Below are 15142 nucleotides of genomic sequence, written 5' to 3'. Positions count from 1 at the left end.
TAAGTGTATGTTACCATTATTATTATCTCCATAGTGCAGACCTTTCAACCCTTCCCATCCCATCCCCTACCTACCCCATCACTTTGCGTTTATACCACAGATCCTTTCGGATAAATGAATACCTTCCCTTCCGTCTCACAGGGTTGTAATAGTAGTAGTACTACCACACCATACCACCCTATAAGTAACACCCCTCTACACTAGTTGGATGTGGCAAATTTAAACGCTTTTACCCCGTGCTCATCGTGATTAACGGATACGAAGGACCTGACCAGGATGGTAGGGTAACAACTCGAGAAGAGGGTTGGGGGTGGGGGTGGGGGTGGGTTTGGAGGAAAAGGGAAGCATGGATCGTACGAATGGAGACGTGTTTTATGTGGAATTGCTGGTTGAATTACATAGAGCATATATATACGTGTTTCTATATATATTACGTATACACACACATACATATATGTAAACATAAATATATGTTATACCAATACATATAGGTTGAATTACATAGAACATATATATATACGTGTTTCTATATATATTACGTATACACACATATACATATGTAAGTATAAATATATGTTATACCAATACATATATTTACTTGAGTACACAAATCTCTTGAATACTCTCTAAAGTAGAGTCACCTACTAAACTGTAGTAAATCTAACCAAGCAACCAACCAATGAACGTATGAAACGGCATTGATAGGCAAAGGTAACCAGTTTCCTTCTCGGCATCCTCTTAGTTTCATTAAAGTTAACATTGAATAAGAAGACTATATCTATAGGATGGTATACGTGTAGATATTTGCTCGCGTGTATCAACCCTAACCCATGAAACTAAAACCAACGTCCGCGTTTGTACAAACAATTACAACGAGTTACTAAACTTAATCCACCATGATTGACGAATGAGTAATGAATATAAAGTAGAATATATAATATATTTCGAAAAATTCCCGTGGGTGATCTAATAAGATATTTTATATTCAACCCTTAAAAAAACAAGAAGAAAACTTATCGATTTCGGATTAAGAATTATATTAGGATGAATCCAAAATTCGTATGTTTGTTCAAACATTTCCAAAATAAATTTAACAAAAAAGAAAAAGGAACAATTCATTATGCAAAATTAATTTATTCCTAATATTATAATATAAATTGAAATAAATATTAAATATATTAAACGCGAGGATTAAAATAAATTACATGATCTATGATTTATATTTGATTTACAGGCACAAACGAAAAGTACAGAATCTATTACCGTGCAAAAGTGCAGCGGGTGCAGCAGCAGCAGCAGCGGCAGGACGAACAAGGGTAATTCCAGACTGCCAATCTCATGGTGGTTCGATGGGCAACAGCAGTACCAGTGCAGCCGCTGTACTCTACGAGGATTTACCTGACACAATGATGGGAGTGGGAGGAGGGGGAGGGACAACCAGCACCCATTCCTCTCAACTGCACAATCACTTGCCGAGTCATCAACAACAGCAACAACAACAACAACAACAACAGCAACAGCATCCTCATCATCATCATCATCATCATCATCATCATCCGATCGGTCAAGCGCCGACGATCGAGGTACGAGGTACAAATCCCCATGAACGGGGTGAACAACACCTACGGGAGCGACAACCGCAGGCCACGTTGCGTCCCCATCACCTCGACTATCTCGACTACCGGGACCCAAGGGCGATACTTCGTGTCACGGAGAAGCCCTCAAGGGCTGTGTTAGGTGGTTACCGTACACCACGAGCCTTACTAGCCAAATCTCAGGAAGTTTCACTTTCTATAGCTACACACGTGCCCCGTACTAATATTTCAAATATTACTATTAACAATAGTATCATTAATCAAACCCTAAATAATAATAACAACAATAATAATAATGATGAGTTACTTAACAATAGTCATCTCATTCTAGCCACACAAAATGCATTGATAACCAGTCAACAACAACAACAACATCAACACTTACCTAATTCTGCATTATCATCTAATCTCTTAACAAGTAATAATCTAAATGATGAGAACGATCGAAATAATCGCAATAAACACCATCATTATCACGACTACTATTATCAACACCAACACCAAAACGATTCCAATAATACTAATAGTAGTAGTAGTTGCATTTCTTCGACTACTCAACGTTCTTCTATTCGTACATATAACAACAAACAACAGCAACAACAATTACCTATAACTCCAACGCATAAACCAAAAACCAAAATGAATTCATTAAACAATAAGAATAATCCTATTTCCTATCGTCCAATAATATCAACTAACATTTCTCCTATTAAAGATCATGAATCTATTATCAGAAGACAATCTGTTGATTCCGAGGGTTATTCTTATATCGATTTTAAGGACACAGAATTAATCGAATCCTTGAGATGTTCACCAATCCCACAACCACCACCGTTACCTCTTATTCTTCCTCCAACCCCACCCCCTCCTCCTCCACCTCCACCACCACCATCATCTATTACTACCACAAAATCATCCTTGAAAACGAATTTCAAATTCCCATCATCAAATTCATCGTCATCCTCGTCATCGTCATCTTCTTCGACTACTATGATGACGTCATCGAATTTACTTGACTCCGAAGGTTACGCTTATATACTTGATTCGTGGTATAATAAAAAAACACCCGGTATTGCTAAACGAATAGTTGCCGATGGTACAGAGGAAGAGATGTGTCCTTTATGCACCATGCAACAAATACATCAACTACTCGCAAGGCCTGAAGAAATTTATTTAAATGTTCGTGACACGTGACATAAGTCGTCATCGTCATCGTCGTCATATATTGCAAAAAAAAGTATCCTCATTTAGAGTGAAAGAGAGAGACAAAGAAAGAAATATCTTCGTGACGTGTTTTCTCGCGCACATGCACAGACGCACGCACGTATGCGCACACATACACATACATAGACACATTACAATCATCTTGTATTGTGTATAACATCTAATCTAATCATTATATATATACTATATATATATATATATATATACACCACCTTAAAAAATAATAATAATAATATTTAATTTATTATATAAATTTTCGCGAGGAGAGAACGCATTTTTCACCGAGTGAAAAGAAGAAAAAAAAAATGAAAAAAAAAAAAAAGAAATATAAACGCGATAAACTATAATTTTTCTACGCGAGGAAAAAAAAGTAAGTCGCCGCACACCATCACTACCATCACCACCATCACTACCCGTAAAAAATTGTCGGGGGTCAACTTAAAAAAAAAAAAAAACAAAAAAAAAGAGAAAAGACGATTCACATATCCTATTTGAGAGATGAATGAGTATGAAAAAAAAATTCTAGGATATCTCATCCCTCGTTCCTTAGAGATTCAAAATAATAATAATAATATAAAAAAAAACAGACAAACGTAAATATTATTCCCCTCTTTCACCTCAATTTATTTTCCACCCCACCCTACCCCCCACACCGAAATTAATTCAATCTTTTCTCGATTCCAATTTTTAATCATTCTTATGGTTAACCTTAAAAATAGATTAAATAGAATGTGACCTGATTCACTATAATATTATCCTGAAATCTTTTTTTTTTTAGATAAAGATAATCATCTTTCGGGATTCAACGAGCTGAAACTTTTACGATTAAAATTGTCGTGTTTTCTTTTTCTTTTTTTTTCTCGACGAGATTCTATAAAAAAAGAACAAAAAAATGAATCAACTGGTAGTTGATTGTTCAGTGATACGTATGAAGGTATTTTTTTTTCTTTTTTTTTTTTTCATTACTTCACCCTCAACCAATCCAATCCATCACCACCCCCCTACACACACCCCACCTTCTTTTGAAAAAAAAAGTAATTACGTTTAAGTCTTTCGAATCGTTTCTTACCTTACATTCAATCGAATCAAAGATAATACCAGAAAAAAAAAAAAAAAGGAAAAAAAAATTGAAGCACGCACATTAATGAAACGACACTTATATTTTTTTTTTTTTGGTCGGTATTATCGAATCACGGTTTCCATATATTTATATAGGTAAATATTAATAATAACAATAATATGTTTAACGTTTCTCTCTCGTTTTGTTAAATAATTTTTTGTTTTCGTTTGTTTGTTTATAAATCTCTCCTTGACAATTTATTCGACACAATGTATAATATTAATTAAATGGAGGAGGAGGAGGAGGAGGAGGAGAAGGGGGACACTAGGAGAACGTTTTTACTAGTCAGTATTTATTTTGTTACTCGTGCCGTGCTTTCACAATCTCTCGATTTAAAAAAAAAAAAACCATTATAATAATAATAATAATAATTAAAAAAAAAAAAAAAAAAAAAAAAGATAAAAACGAGGATAGATATAAATTCGGAAACAAATTTATCGTATAAAATATATTCCAGTTTTAGCAGTTGGGCGTTTAGAGTGGGGCCTTATTGCCGGGTTGTGTGGGCACGGTAAAATAAAAATATAACAAATAAAAAAAACCATAAAAAAAAGCAAGTTAAATTTAGATTTAAAAAAAAAAAAAAGAAGAAAAAACGAGTAAAAGAGAAAAAAAATTTGAAAAAAAAAAGAAATTAAATACAAACAACTAAGAGCACTTTTTTTGTGACTGTAAATAGATGAATAGAGAAGTAACTCGTTAATAATTGTAAATAGTGTACGCAGATAATTGTAGAGTAAAATAATAATAATAATAAAAAATAAAAATACGAAAGCGTAATTAAAAAGAAAAGGAAAAGAAAAAGATAGGAGGAAGATAATAATAAATCGATTTTAAATAATCGAACTCGAACGAATCGTGTGCACTTGACGAAAAGAAAAAAAAAAACCAATTTGAAATTATTATTATATACGAATACTCTTATTTTTTTCTTTTTTCTTCCACCCCCTATACAAGACTCACCCCCTTAATCACTATTAATTTTTTTTACTAATTTGTTTCTCGTTTCGTTGCGAATCCTATATTAATATTATTATTATTATTATTATTAATTATTATTAATTATCGTCGTCGTCGATGTCATTATTATAATTATTATTATTATTATTATTTATTATTATTATTATTATTATTATTATTATTATTGTTTAAATTATCTAATTCGATGAACGATGCAATATTTCAGTTCGGTGTTGTATCTCATTGTCGTGATATGTAAAAACAAAATGAATGATGCGAGAGTAACGGGTTTAATTGAACGAATGAAAGAGAGAGAGAGAGAGAGAGAGAGAGAGAGAGAGAGAGAGAGAGAGAGTGCAAATGAATGAACGAGCGTTATTTTTTATTTCGTCACAATTTGCTTCTTACACTTGCACCGATAGGAGCTCTTTAAGAAAAAAAAGAAACGATCCAAAACAATTCTTCGCATTGTTAAACAAACAAACGCTACAAAAAAAAAAAAAGTTCATTAATCGAAAAAGATCACAATGGAAAAAAACAAAAAGATCGTACAAGTTAGCAAAAAAAAAAGTAAAACAAAAATGGCACTATAGATACAAGTATGAGAAGCAATTAAGCAAAATATTTTAGGGGATGATATAAAAAAAAAAAATGATAAAGGATTTATGATAGCAACAAAAATTACATAAAAAAAAAAAAATAAAAAAAAAAAAAAAAAAAAAAAAAAAAAAAAAAAAAAGAAAAAAACAGTTCTGTGTATACTAAACTATAAAGAAAGAAAGTTGGGCGGTGATGACATGATAAAATTTAAAAAATAAAGTCACTTTGCTGAAAAATTTGACAAGGAGTGGTTATTAAACCCGGTCCACAATCCCATCCCTCCCCCCGCCCCAACCCAACATCCCATCCCTTAAACCACATATTCGTATCCCTCGTGAATTAAAAACAAAAAAAGTCGTTCGGTTTTCTATTTTTTTACTTTTTTGTTTTTGTTTTCATTCACTCTCTCTCTCTCTCTCTCTCTCCCACCTCTTGCAAAGAAAAAAAAAATATATTTATATATATATATATAGAATTTATGGTTAGAGAAAATGTTTTAAATGATATGGGGGAGAGATTAGTATACTAGAAATACGTGGTTCATAAAACAAACGCGTAGAAAAATGAAATATCATCTTAGTCGTGATCGTAGATAAAACCGAAAATCTCCCCCCTCCCCCCACACACACACACGAAATACAGGAGAAACAAAAAATAATAACAATTTACACGTATAAAACTTGCACGAGTATTACACGTACACGTACATTTACATTTACACACACAGAAAGAAACGTATATACACGTAAAATATTACCAACACACGTGGACACGTGATGAATAACCACTTCTGTGTTGAAATTCTTTTTCTGAGGAAGATAAGGAAGTATGATAAAGGGAGGGGAGGGTAAAAAAAGGATGGGGGAAGGTAGGAAGGTAGGAAAAAATAGTATGCAACAATATGGATTGGGGAGGGGGCTTATAAAAAAATCATCCCTCTGGATAATCACAAAAATAGGATTCTTTCGATGAAGACGAAAAAAGGAATCTTAAAGTTAAGAAAAATAAAAATAAAAATTAAGACAAGTAATTAATAGGGGTTGACAGCTTTTCTTTATATGTATATGTAAGTGATGATATACGTTGGAATAGTAAAAAATTTAGAAAACGATTGATTACTCGATTAGCAAAGAAACGAAGAATTGTTTCCTACTTTAAAGTTTACAAATTTGTATTACAAAACGTGTTAATAATTAATACACACACACGTTATATTAATTAATATTAGTATAATATATATTACAAAAACAGAACAAGAAAATTTGTTTCTTCGCTAAAAATAATAAAGAAAATAAATCAAATAAGATGAGATAAATATTAAACAAAAATATCAAAATGCTATAATAATACGTAAAGAAAATTATTGCGACGTGATAATATTTCAAATCGATAAGGATAGGCGCCTAGAGAGGGGTTATATTTATTATTGATAGAAATGAAAATCAAAAAAAAAAAAAGAATGATTAATCGAGGGCAAGAAAAAAAGATAGCAATGAGAAAAAATCGATAACGGAAACACAAAGACAGATAGAAAAAACATAAATGAAAAAGTAAAACAAAGATAGCATACACACACACATATATATATATATATAGGGTGTATATATTACTATTGTGTCGCGTCACCTCAGTTCTCCCACTCAGATTGCCATACCACCGAAGAAAAGAAGATCTCTAATTTCGCAAATGGAGTTTGCGCAAATATCCAGGGTTGTTCGCCAACGGCGACGATCTTCCTGCACCAACCCTCAACCCCCAACCCCCAAGCCCCATCCCCATTTCTTTCTTTTTCTTCCCGGCTCTTCGGTTCAGGTTCTTTTTCTCTTAGTTCGGTAACTTAATTGCGAGAAAAGTACGCGCTTCGTTTCTTTTCGTCCCCGACGAGGGTCAAATTCGCGCTTAAAAGAATCAGAAGGACGGAAATGGTCCTGGCGGGCAACATCCCCTCGCACCCCCGTCGTCTCGTCCCCACAACCCACCCCCAGCCTCTTTCTATCTTTCTATCTTTCTCTAACACTCATTCTACGGACGCAGTAATTTTCTACAGCACTTAGTTTGCCCCTCTCAACTATATATCTAACTGTCTGTCTGTCTGTCTGTGTATCTATCTATCTATCTCACTCGCTCACATACAATCTCACTTTCCTTTATTCACTTTTCTTCCTCACTTAGGTTTCAAAGTGGCTTGCTTTTCCCTTACCCCTGAACATTCGTCTTTAAGTCACTCTAATTGTTCCCCTCGGAATTAGGTTTTTTCTCAAATGTGGTTGACAGAGGGTTACGATGAGATTGTTTGTTTCGAAAGAAAAGACATTTATAAAATCATTAGAAATCTATATTAATTAGAATCCCTGATCCGAGTATCATTAGTGTGTTTAACTTTTAATCAATAACGTGAGGGTGGGTAATTCTACATTCGTTTCAAAGTGGCTTTAATCCCTTTCCTTTTGAGTCACTATCATTGTTCTCTTCGGAATTAGGTTTTTCCCAAATGTGGTTGACAGAGGAGGGTTAAGACGAGATTGTTTGTTTCGAAAGAAAAGACATTTATAAAATCATTAGAAATCTATATTAATTAGAATCCCTGATCCGAGTATCATTAGTGTGTTTAACTTTTAATCAATAACATAGGGGTAGAACTCTACATTTGTTTCAAAGTAGCTTATTTCCCTTTTCCTTTGAGTCATTGTCATTGTTCTCTTCGGAATTAGGTTTTTCCCAAATGTGGTTGACAGAGGAGGGTTAAGACGAGATTGTTTGTTTCGAAAGAAAAGACATTTATAAAATCATTAGAAATCTATATTAATTATAATCCCTGATCCGAGTATCATTAGTGTGTTTAACTTTTAATCAATAATGTAGGGGTAGAATTCTACGTTTATTTCAAAGTGGTTTTAATCCCTTTCCTTTTGAGTCACTATTATTGTTCTTTTCGGAATTAAGTTTTTCTAAAAAATGGTTGATAGAAGTACGATTGTTTCGAAACAAAAGACATTAATAAAATCATTAGAAATCAATATTAATTAGAATCCCTGATCCGAGTATTATTAGTGTGTCTACGATCATTTTGAAGTGGCTTTATACCCTTTCCTTTTGAGTAACTATCATTGTTCTCTTCGGAATTAGGTTTTTCTAAAAAAATGGTTGATAGAAGTACGATTGTTTCGAAAGAAAAGACATTAATAAAATCATTAGAAATCTATATTAATTAGAATCCCTGATCCAAGCATCATTAGAATGTTTAACTTTTAATCAATAACGTGAGGGTGGGTAATTCTACATTCGTTTCAAAGTGGCTTTAATCCCTTTCCTTTTGAGTCACTATCATTGTTCTCTTCGGAATTAGGTTTTTCTAAAAAGTGGTTGATAAGAAATACGATTATTTCGAAAGGAAAAACCTTTAAATAAAATCATCCCTAACCTCTGATCGAGCATAATTTTCACATCTTACAAAAATATATTTCTTTATATTAATTAAATACAATTTTATATACCATTTGATAAAACCTATACTTAGTCCAATAAAATGATCACAATTCCCCAATAAATCATTCATCCGATCGATCGTAGAGATAAATCCTTGAGAATAATCCATCCCTAAGTTGGAAGGGACCAACCTATCAAACCCACTTCCTCAGGGATAACCATCGATACACTCGAGTATACATTCACCTGTTGTATGTCGAGGCATATTACGAGGGTCAATCCCGTGTCGTGGGTTACGTTATTAAACAAGGACATCATCATCATCATCATCATCATCGTAATCATCATCATCATCATCATCACAGGTATGGGGTGGCCACCCTATTCGCTGTGGTATCTATCCGAAAGCAAGGTTTGATTTAACGATAGAGAGATGGTACCACTCAGGTTAACGTTAGACTTAGAACCTAATGCAATTGATGCAATAACTAACAATTAGCCAGTTACGTTAGTACCACTCGGGTTACCATATTAACGAACCTATCCGGACCTTAAACAGAAGTGCAACAGAGATAGATAGATGGATAGATAGAGAGAGAAGACACCTACTAACATGAGAAACATCGGAATCTCGGGATATCATCCAGTTCGGCCCTTCGAAACCCTATAGGGATGATGATCGCGTGTGCATGCCTTCAAGCTACGACCTTAACGTCTACGTTTCTCCAACTATTAATTCTCCCCCTTTCCTCATTCCCCACCCTTTCACCATCCCCTACCTACTCGTTTCTATTCGGAGCTTCACTATCTGAGTGTGCATACGTGTTATATATATATATTCGTGACATATAACTAGTGTGAGTGAGATAGGTGACTACATCGATATACATACACACATATATACATATATGTATATAGTGGACAGGTTTCGGAGAGTGCAAGGCAAGTTAGGCGCGTTAGGGACAAGCTATTAGCTTTCGTGCTCCACGCTATTACCGAACCGACATATTGCTTCCTGCTGTTGATACGATGGATCAAATCTCTACGTTGGAATAGATCTATAACATGAATATCACTCACTCACTCATTCACTCACTTTCACTACTGTTCGATATCATATTTTGTAATATTTTTTGATTATTCTATTAAGGTGAAACCATAAAAATTCGTACATCTATAACATGAATATCACTCACTCACTTTCACTACTGTTCAATCATATTTATAATATTTTTTAATTATTCTATTAAGGTGAACCCAAAAAAATAGTTCATTCGTTTATTACGTGAATTTTATTTGATTAAATTAATTTTGAAAATTGTTACTTTAGAAAATTTCTCAGGAATTTTAGAAATAAATAAAATGTCGAATATTTCAATACACAATTTCGTACACACACATTGAAAATATTTATATATGTATTATATATATAAAATATTTATATAATATGTTAAAAATCTATTAAGATGAACCCAAAGAAGTTCATTCATTTATTACGTAAATTTTATTTGATTAAATTAACTTTGAAAATTGTTACTTTAGAAAATTTCTCAGGAATTTTAGAAATAAATGAAATATCGAATATTTCAATACAATTACGTATACACACATTGAAAATATTTATATAATATGTCAAAAATCAATCATATTATCTAAATTTATCTTTATAGATAAATTTATCTTTATAGATATAATTTATCTTTATATAACAAAAAAAAATATCGTTCCATCCGCGAGTATACAAACAAAAGTGTTCAATCGAAAAAAGTTTTATTTAAGTCTAAAGTAAATTGAAACAAAAAATATGTCTAACAAAAACAAGAAGAGTGTGTAGGGGTTGTGATACTTAGTTTGATGATTTAGTTAAGTTAACTCCAAACGAAATAAAATGTTTCGAGTTGTTTGTTTCGTTTAGATTTACGAACGAATTTTTTTTCTCTTTTTTAAACGGAAGTAAAGCTTGAAATTCGTACGCGTATTACTCGCGATACGCTTTTATTAGTAAAAGCAAGCAAGCAAGTAAACCCTCGTAAAAGGGTGTAACTCTCAAGGCCATAACCAAACCAAAAAGGCTTGCTATGGAACGACAATTATTCTCCTCCTCATACCTCCAGGTTCCCCACCCTATCCCCCACCCACCCCCACCTCCCTTAGACCCTTTTCTCTTCCTCTGTAACCAGCAAGAGGCCCTTGGACGTTATAACTGGAAACGATGAGAGAGTAATCGTGCGATCCTCTTTTGTGTCAGATAGTCTTTGCCCTCGGGACTTTAATTTAGGTGCGGCTCGGTTATTTCGTTTCCCTTAAGAGAAAGGGAAGGGTGGTAATAGTAGTAGTAGTAGTAGTAGTCAGCGTTTCTACCAATAGTAATATAGTAATAGTAATAGTAATAGTAGTAGTAGTTTTGCTCTGGCATTTCAGGGTCGACGAGTATGATAGATCGTCTTGAACCAATTGCTTTTGCTCTTGCGAAAACGACCAATGGGAATTGAAATGACCAATGGTATATTCTTTCGATCTATTTTTTTCTTTTTCCTTTTATTTTTTTTTTGTTTTTTTGAAAGAAAATTATAATAACTAAGGGACAGAGAAAGTTGTTCGAATCGAATTGAAACAAATGATTTTTTTTTTAAATATAAATTAATACGATGTGGATAGAATAAATATTATAGAGAAAATTATTATGGGATTGTAAGGAAAATTTATCGTAGTTAAATTTTGTAATTGAGGGAAGGGGTGGTTTACTGTGAGTGAGATTAAATTAATGTAAATGGTATCTACTTGCATTACGTGAAAAGAATTACTTTTGTTTGTAACATTGTGTGAAAAACACAGTTTCTTGACAAACCTAATTGCATTAATTTATATTTACATATATACACGTTTCGTAATGATCATTTTTAAATAAATTTCCAATTCGTCAGATGACCTCTTTTTTTTTCTTTTAATTCATCTCAGTTTGATGTTTTATTTATACCGTCTTCTTCTTTTCCATAATAAAAAAAAACGTATCATTTGATTATTATCGAGAAATAAATAAATTGTTAACGATAAAGTATCGACAAATCAATTGAATCGTATTAAATAACAATTTGATTTTCTATGCTATTAAAATAATAATATCTCATTTTTAAGATTATTAATTAATTTTTACTAATAATAACTACGAAGAGATTAACCATCACCATTCGAACATTTTAAAATGGATTATCTAATTCTATCGTTGTCGTTATAACGTATCCTACGATAAATCGAATATTTTATTTTCGTCTCGTATATCTGATGATCAAATTATAGCATCACAACCTTTCGACCTATTGTCAATTTTATACCACAGGATTTAAGATAAAAATAATCACTCCTGCATAATTTATTATATTTTCTAAGAAAAACTTTCCACCTTCCGGTCGGCCATTCAAGAATCTTCTTACATTCGTTATCATTTATTCATCAAACACAGAAATATAAATAATTATCAATGAAAAAAATCTACAAATTCAAGATAATCTTATACTCATTCATCTAATCCAAATAATATTATTCGTTCATTGAATAATCTATTATATCAATGAACTATCACATTAAAAAAAAAATATATAAATGAAATTGGGGTGGTTCTGGGAGGTAGGTGTCCTTGAAGAAAGAATAGGAAGATAAATCGAGGATTATGGCACGCCATTTATTTTCGTTTAACGTAGATATAAACCATCCATGGTGGTCCAGTTTCACCTGGCAACAAATTCACCTAGTTGAAATGACACACAGTTATGAAATGAAACTTTACGAAGACTGGAAACTATCTATGAATGAACGTACATCGATGTATTATATTAAAACGAAACAGGTAGTGAATAATGAAGGGTTGAAGTGTAAAAGGGTGGGGGTTGATGAGAGAGAATGGAAGGAAGGGTGAATTAACGATGGTTAAATAGGATAACCCTGTCAAGGATTAAATCATTCTAACCTATTCTATTCACGATTATGTCAATTTGACCACAACCCTTTTCTTATCGTTTGTATATATAAAAAAAGTAATAGTCATGCGACTATTATATGAAAGATAATATTCAGTATTTAACACGTTTGAAATGATTTTATTTTCCAAAGGGTTCTCTTGTATATACATTCTCTTTCTCTCTCTTTTACCCAATAGTTTACAAAATAGGGGTTGAAAATCAGGTCGCGGGCTGAACGTGAATCAACCAACACACGCGATTATCGTTTCGTCAAATATTTACACTTAAATCAGTTTAATATACGATTCTCTGGCATAATAAACGGCTAAAATTGTTGAATAATTTTACCATTTAGAGTTATAAATGGTACATCAATTTTGTTTATAGTTTAATAAATGTTTCCCCTATCTCCTATACCTCCCACTACCACCACCATCATCATCATCATCATCTTCATTATTATCAGACATGTGCTTGCTATTTTCGATGAGAAATTTAGCAATCAGTTAAATGAACAAACGATATTAACGTAACAGACTAACTAACTAATTAACTAACTAACAGGTTGCATTTTATATTTATCGGAGAATCATTTTCTTCACCCCCAGTCCCACCCCTTCTTCCACCCACCCGATTGTGAAACAATTGTAATTCACGAAAATACTAAAACATTTTACCATTTTTGTTTATAGTAAAGTTGAATAATATTGTTAACAATCTGGAATCGTATTTTACGAAGTTATGACAGTTTTTATTTTACGAGTATATTTTAAAATTTTGTGTTTCTTTTTTTTTTATTATTGTTTTATATTTCCCAAGTTAGAAAGAAAAAAACTTATTCGCTGGATAGTTTATAGTCGGACAATCTTGTCGAGAGAGAAAGGGAAAGAGAAAAACTTTCAACTTTCAACCTTTTTCTCTTTCCATTTTTTTTAAGTACGCGCACGAGAAAAGATGAAAGATAAGATAAGATGTATAAGAAGATGGAATAGAATTCCTTGAATCTGAATATTTACATTTATATTTTTTAACCGATTCAACATTTATTATAAAATCGTGAAAGAATGTGAGATGCAAATTTACAATAAAAAAAAGAAAAAAAGGGAAAGAGATAGAAAAATAATTAACTGTCGTGTGTGTTTTGGAATTTTACCAAAAAAAATTAGTATCTAAATATGAAAGAAAAGAAAAATAAAAATGACCAGTCAATAAAATTTCACGTTTATAAGATTGATCCTTATTATTCTCTCGAAGGGCTAATTTTAGGATTAACTTTCGACCCTTCCTTATATTTCTATCTTTCTTTATCTCATATATTTTTTCTCTTTCTTTCTCTAATTAAAGTTTTTTCTTTTCTTTTTATTAGAATGAAAACTACTGACGTAAAAAGAGAAACAGAGATAGAAACGCAATATATATATATATATATAGAAATGGTGCCTAACGGAAGAGGTAGGAAAGGGATGGTAGTAGGGATTGTGAAGGGCTCAAAGGATCTGAAGAGTCTTTAGGGGTTGAAACGAGTTAATCGCTGGCCGGAAACGCGAGGAAAGCGTTAATACTAGTGATTTCAGTTTCTTCTCGCTTCAGTATTTTCCTTTTTTTTTTTTTTCTACTTTGAAATCTTAATCTTTTATATCATTTAAAAAAAAAACCCCCTTTTGACTTTTGTTTTGTTTCTTTTTTATTTTTTCATAATTTAATCTATCTCGAATTAAACGAGGAAAAATTTTTCCTACGGTGTAGTGGATTTTCATACGAGAGTCACAGATTTATTAATTACTCGCGAATTAAAATAATATTATTTTAACAATGGTATGATGTGTGTGTGTGTGTGTGTAATTTATTTTTTTTCCTTTTTTTTTTTTCTTTTTCTTTTCTTTTCTTTTGCATATCTTACACGTTAAAATTATTCATCAACGAAACGTACGAATTATATATTTTATATTATTTTATATATATGAAAAATATAATTATTATATATATATAAACGTGATATATAATTAGTATTACATGTTATAAGACAAATTTTATTTCACTCGAGATAATTTATAATTAGTTCACGTAGTAACATACGTATTCGTAATTAAATACTATGAGAATAATGTTCGTTCGTTTAGATGAAGAAAATAATAGAAAAATAATTACGAAATAATGTAATAGTAATAAAAAAAACACAACTTGCACGAATTTTTCTACAAAAACAATAATGGAAATATATATGAGTTTCAAAGGGAAAATTGAAGACAGTTAATAAATTT

General features: G+C 31.9%; 1 protein-coding gene across 1 annotated transcript in view; it reads left to right on the top strand.

Annotated features, from left to right (window-relative positions):
• Positions 1 to 1233: 1233 nt before the first annotated feature.
• LOC106790257 (homeobox protein 5-like) overlaps positions 1234 to 15142 on the top strand; it is a 23824-nt gene continuing 9915 nt past the window's right edge. The window contains exon 1 of the mRNA XM_014755027.1: positions 1234 to 1583. Coding sequence (XP_014610513.1) covers positions 1350 to 1583 — 234 coding nt within the window. The 5' untranslated portion in view covers positions 1234 to 1349. The remainder of the gene's footprint in view (positions 1584 to 15142) is intronic.

Source organism: Polistes canadensis, unplaced genomic scaffold (assembly GCF_001313835.1).
Source record: "Polistes canadensis isolate GaletaPanama2010 unplaced genomic scaffold, ASM131383v1 scaffold_227, whole genome shotgun sequence".
Classification (NCBI taxonomy): Eukaryota; Metazoa; Arthropoda; class Insecta; order Hymenoptera; family Vespidae; genus Polistes; species Polistes canadensis.
Note: the sequence above shows the minus strand (reverse complement) of the source record. Positions and strands in the feature narration are given on the sequence as shown.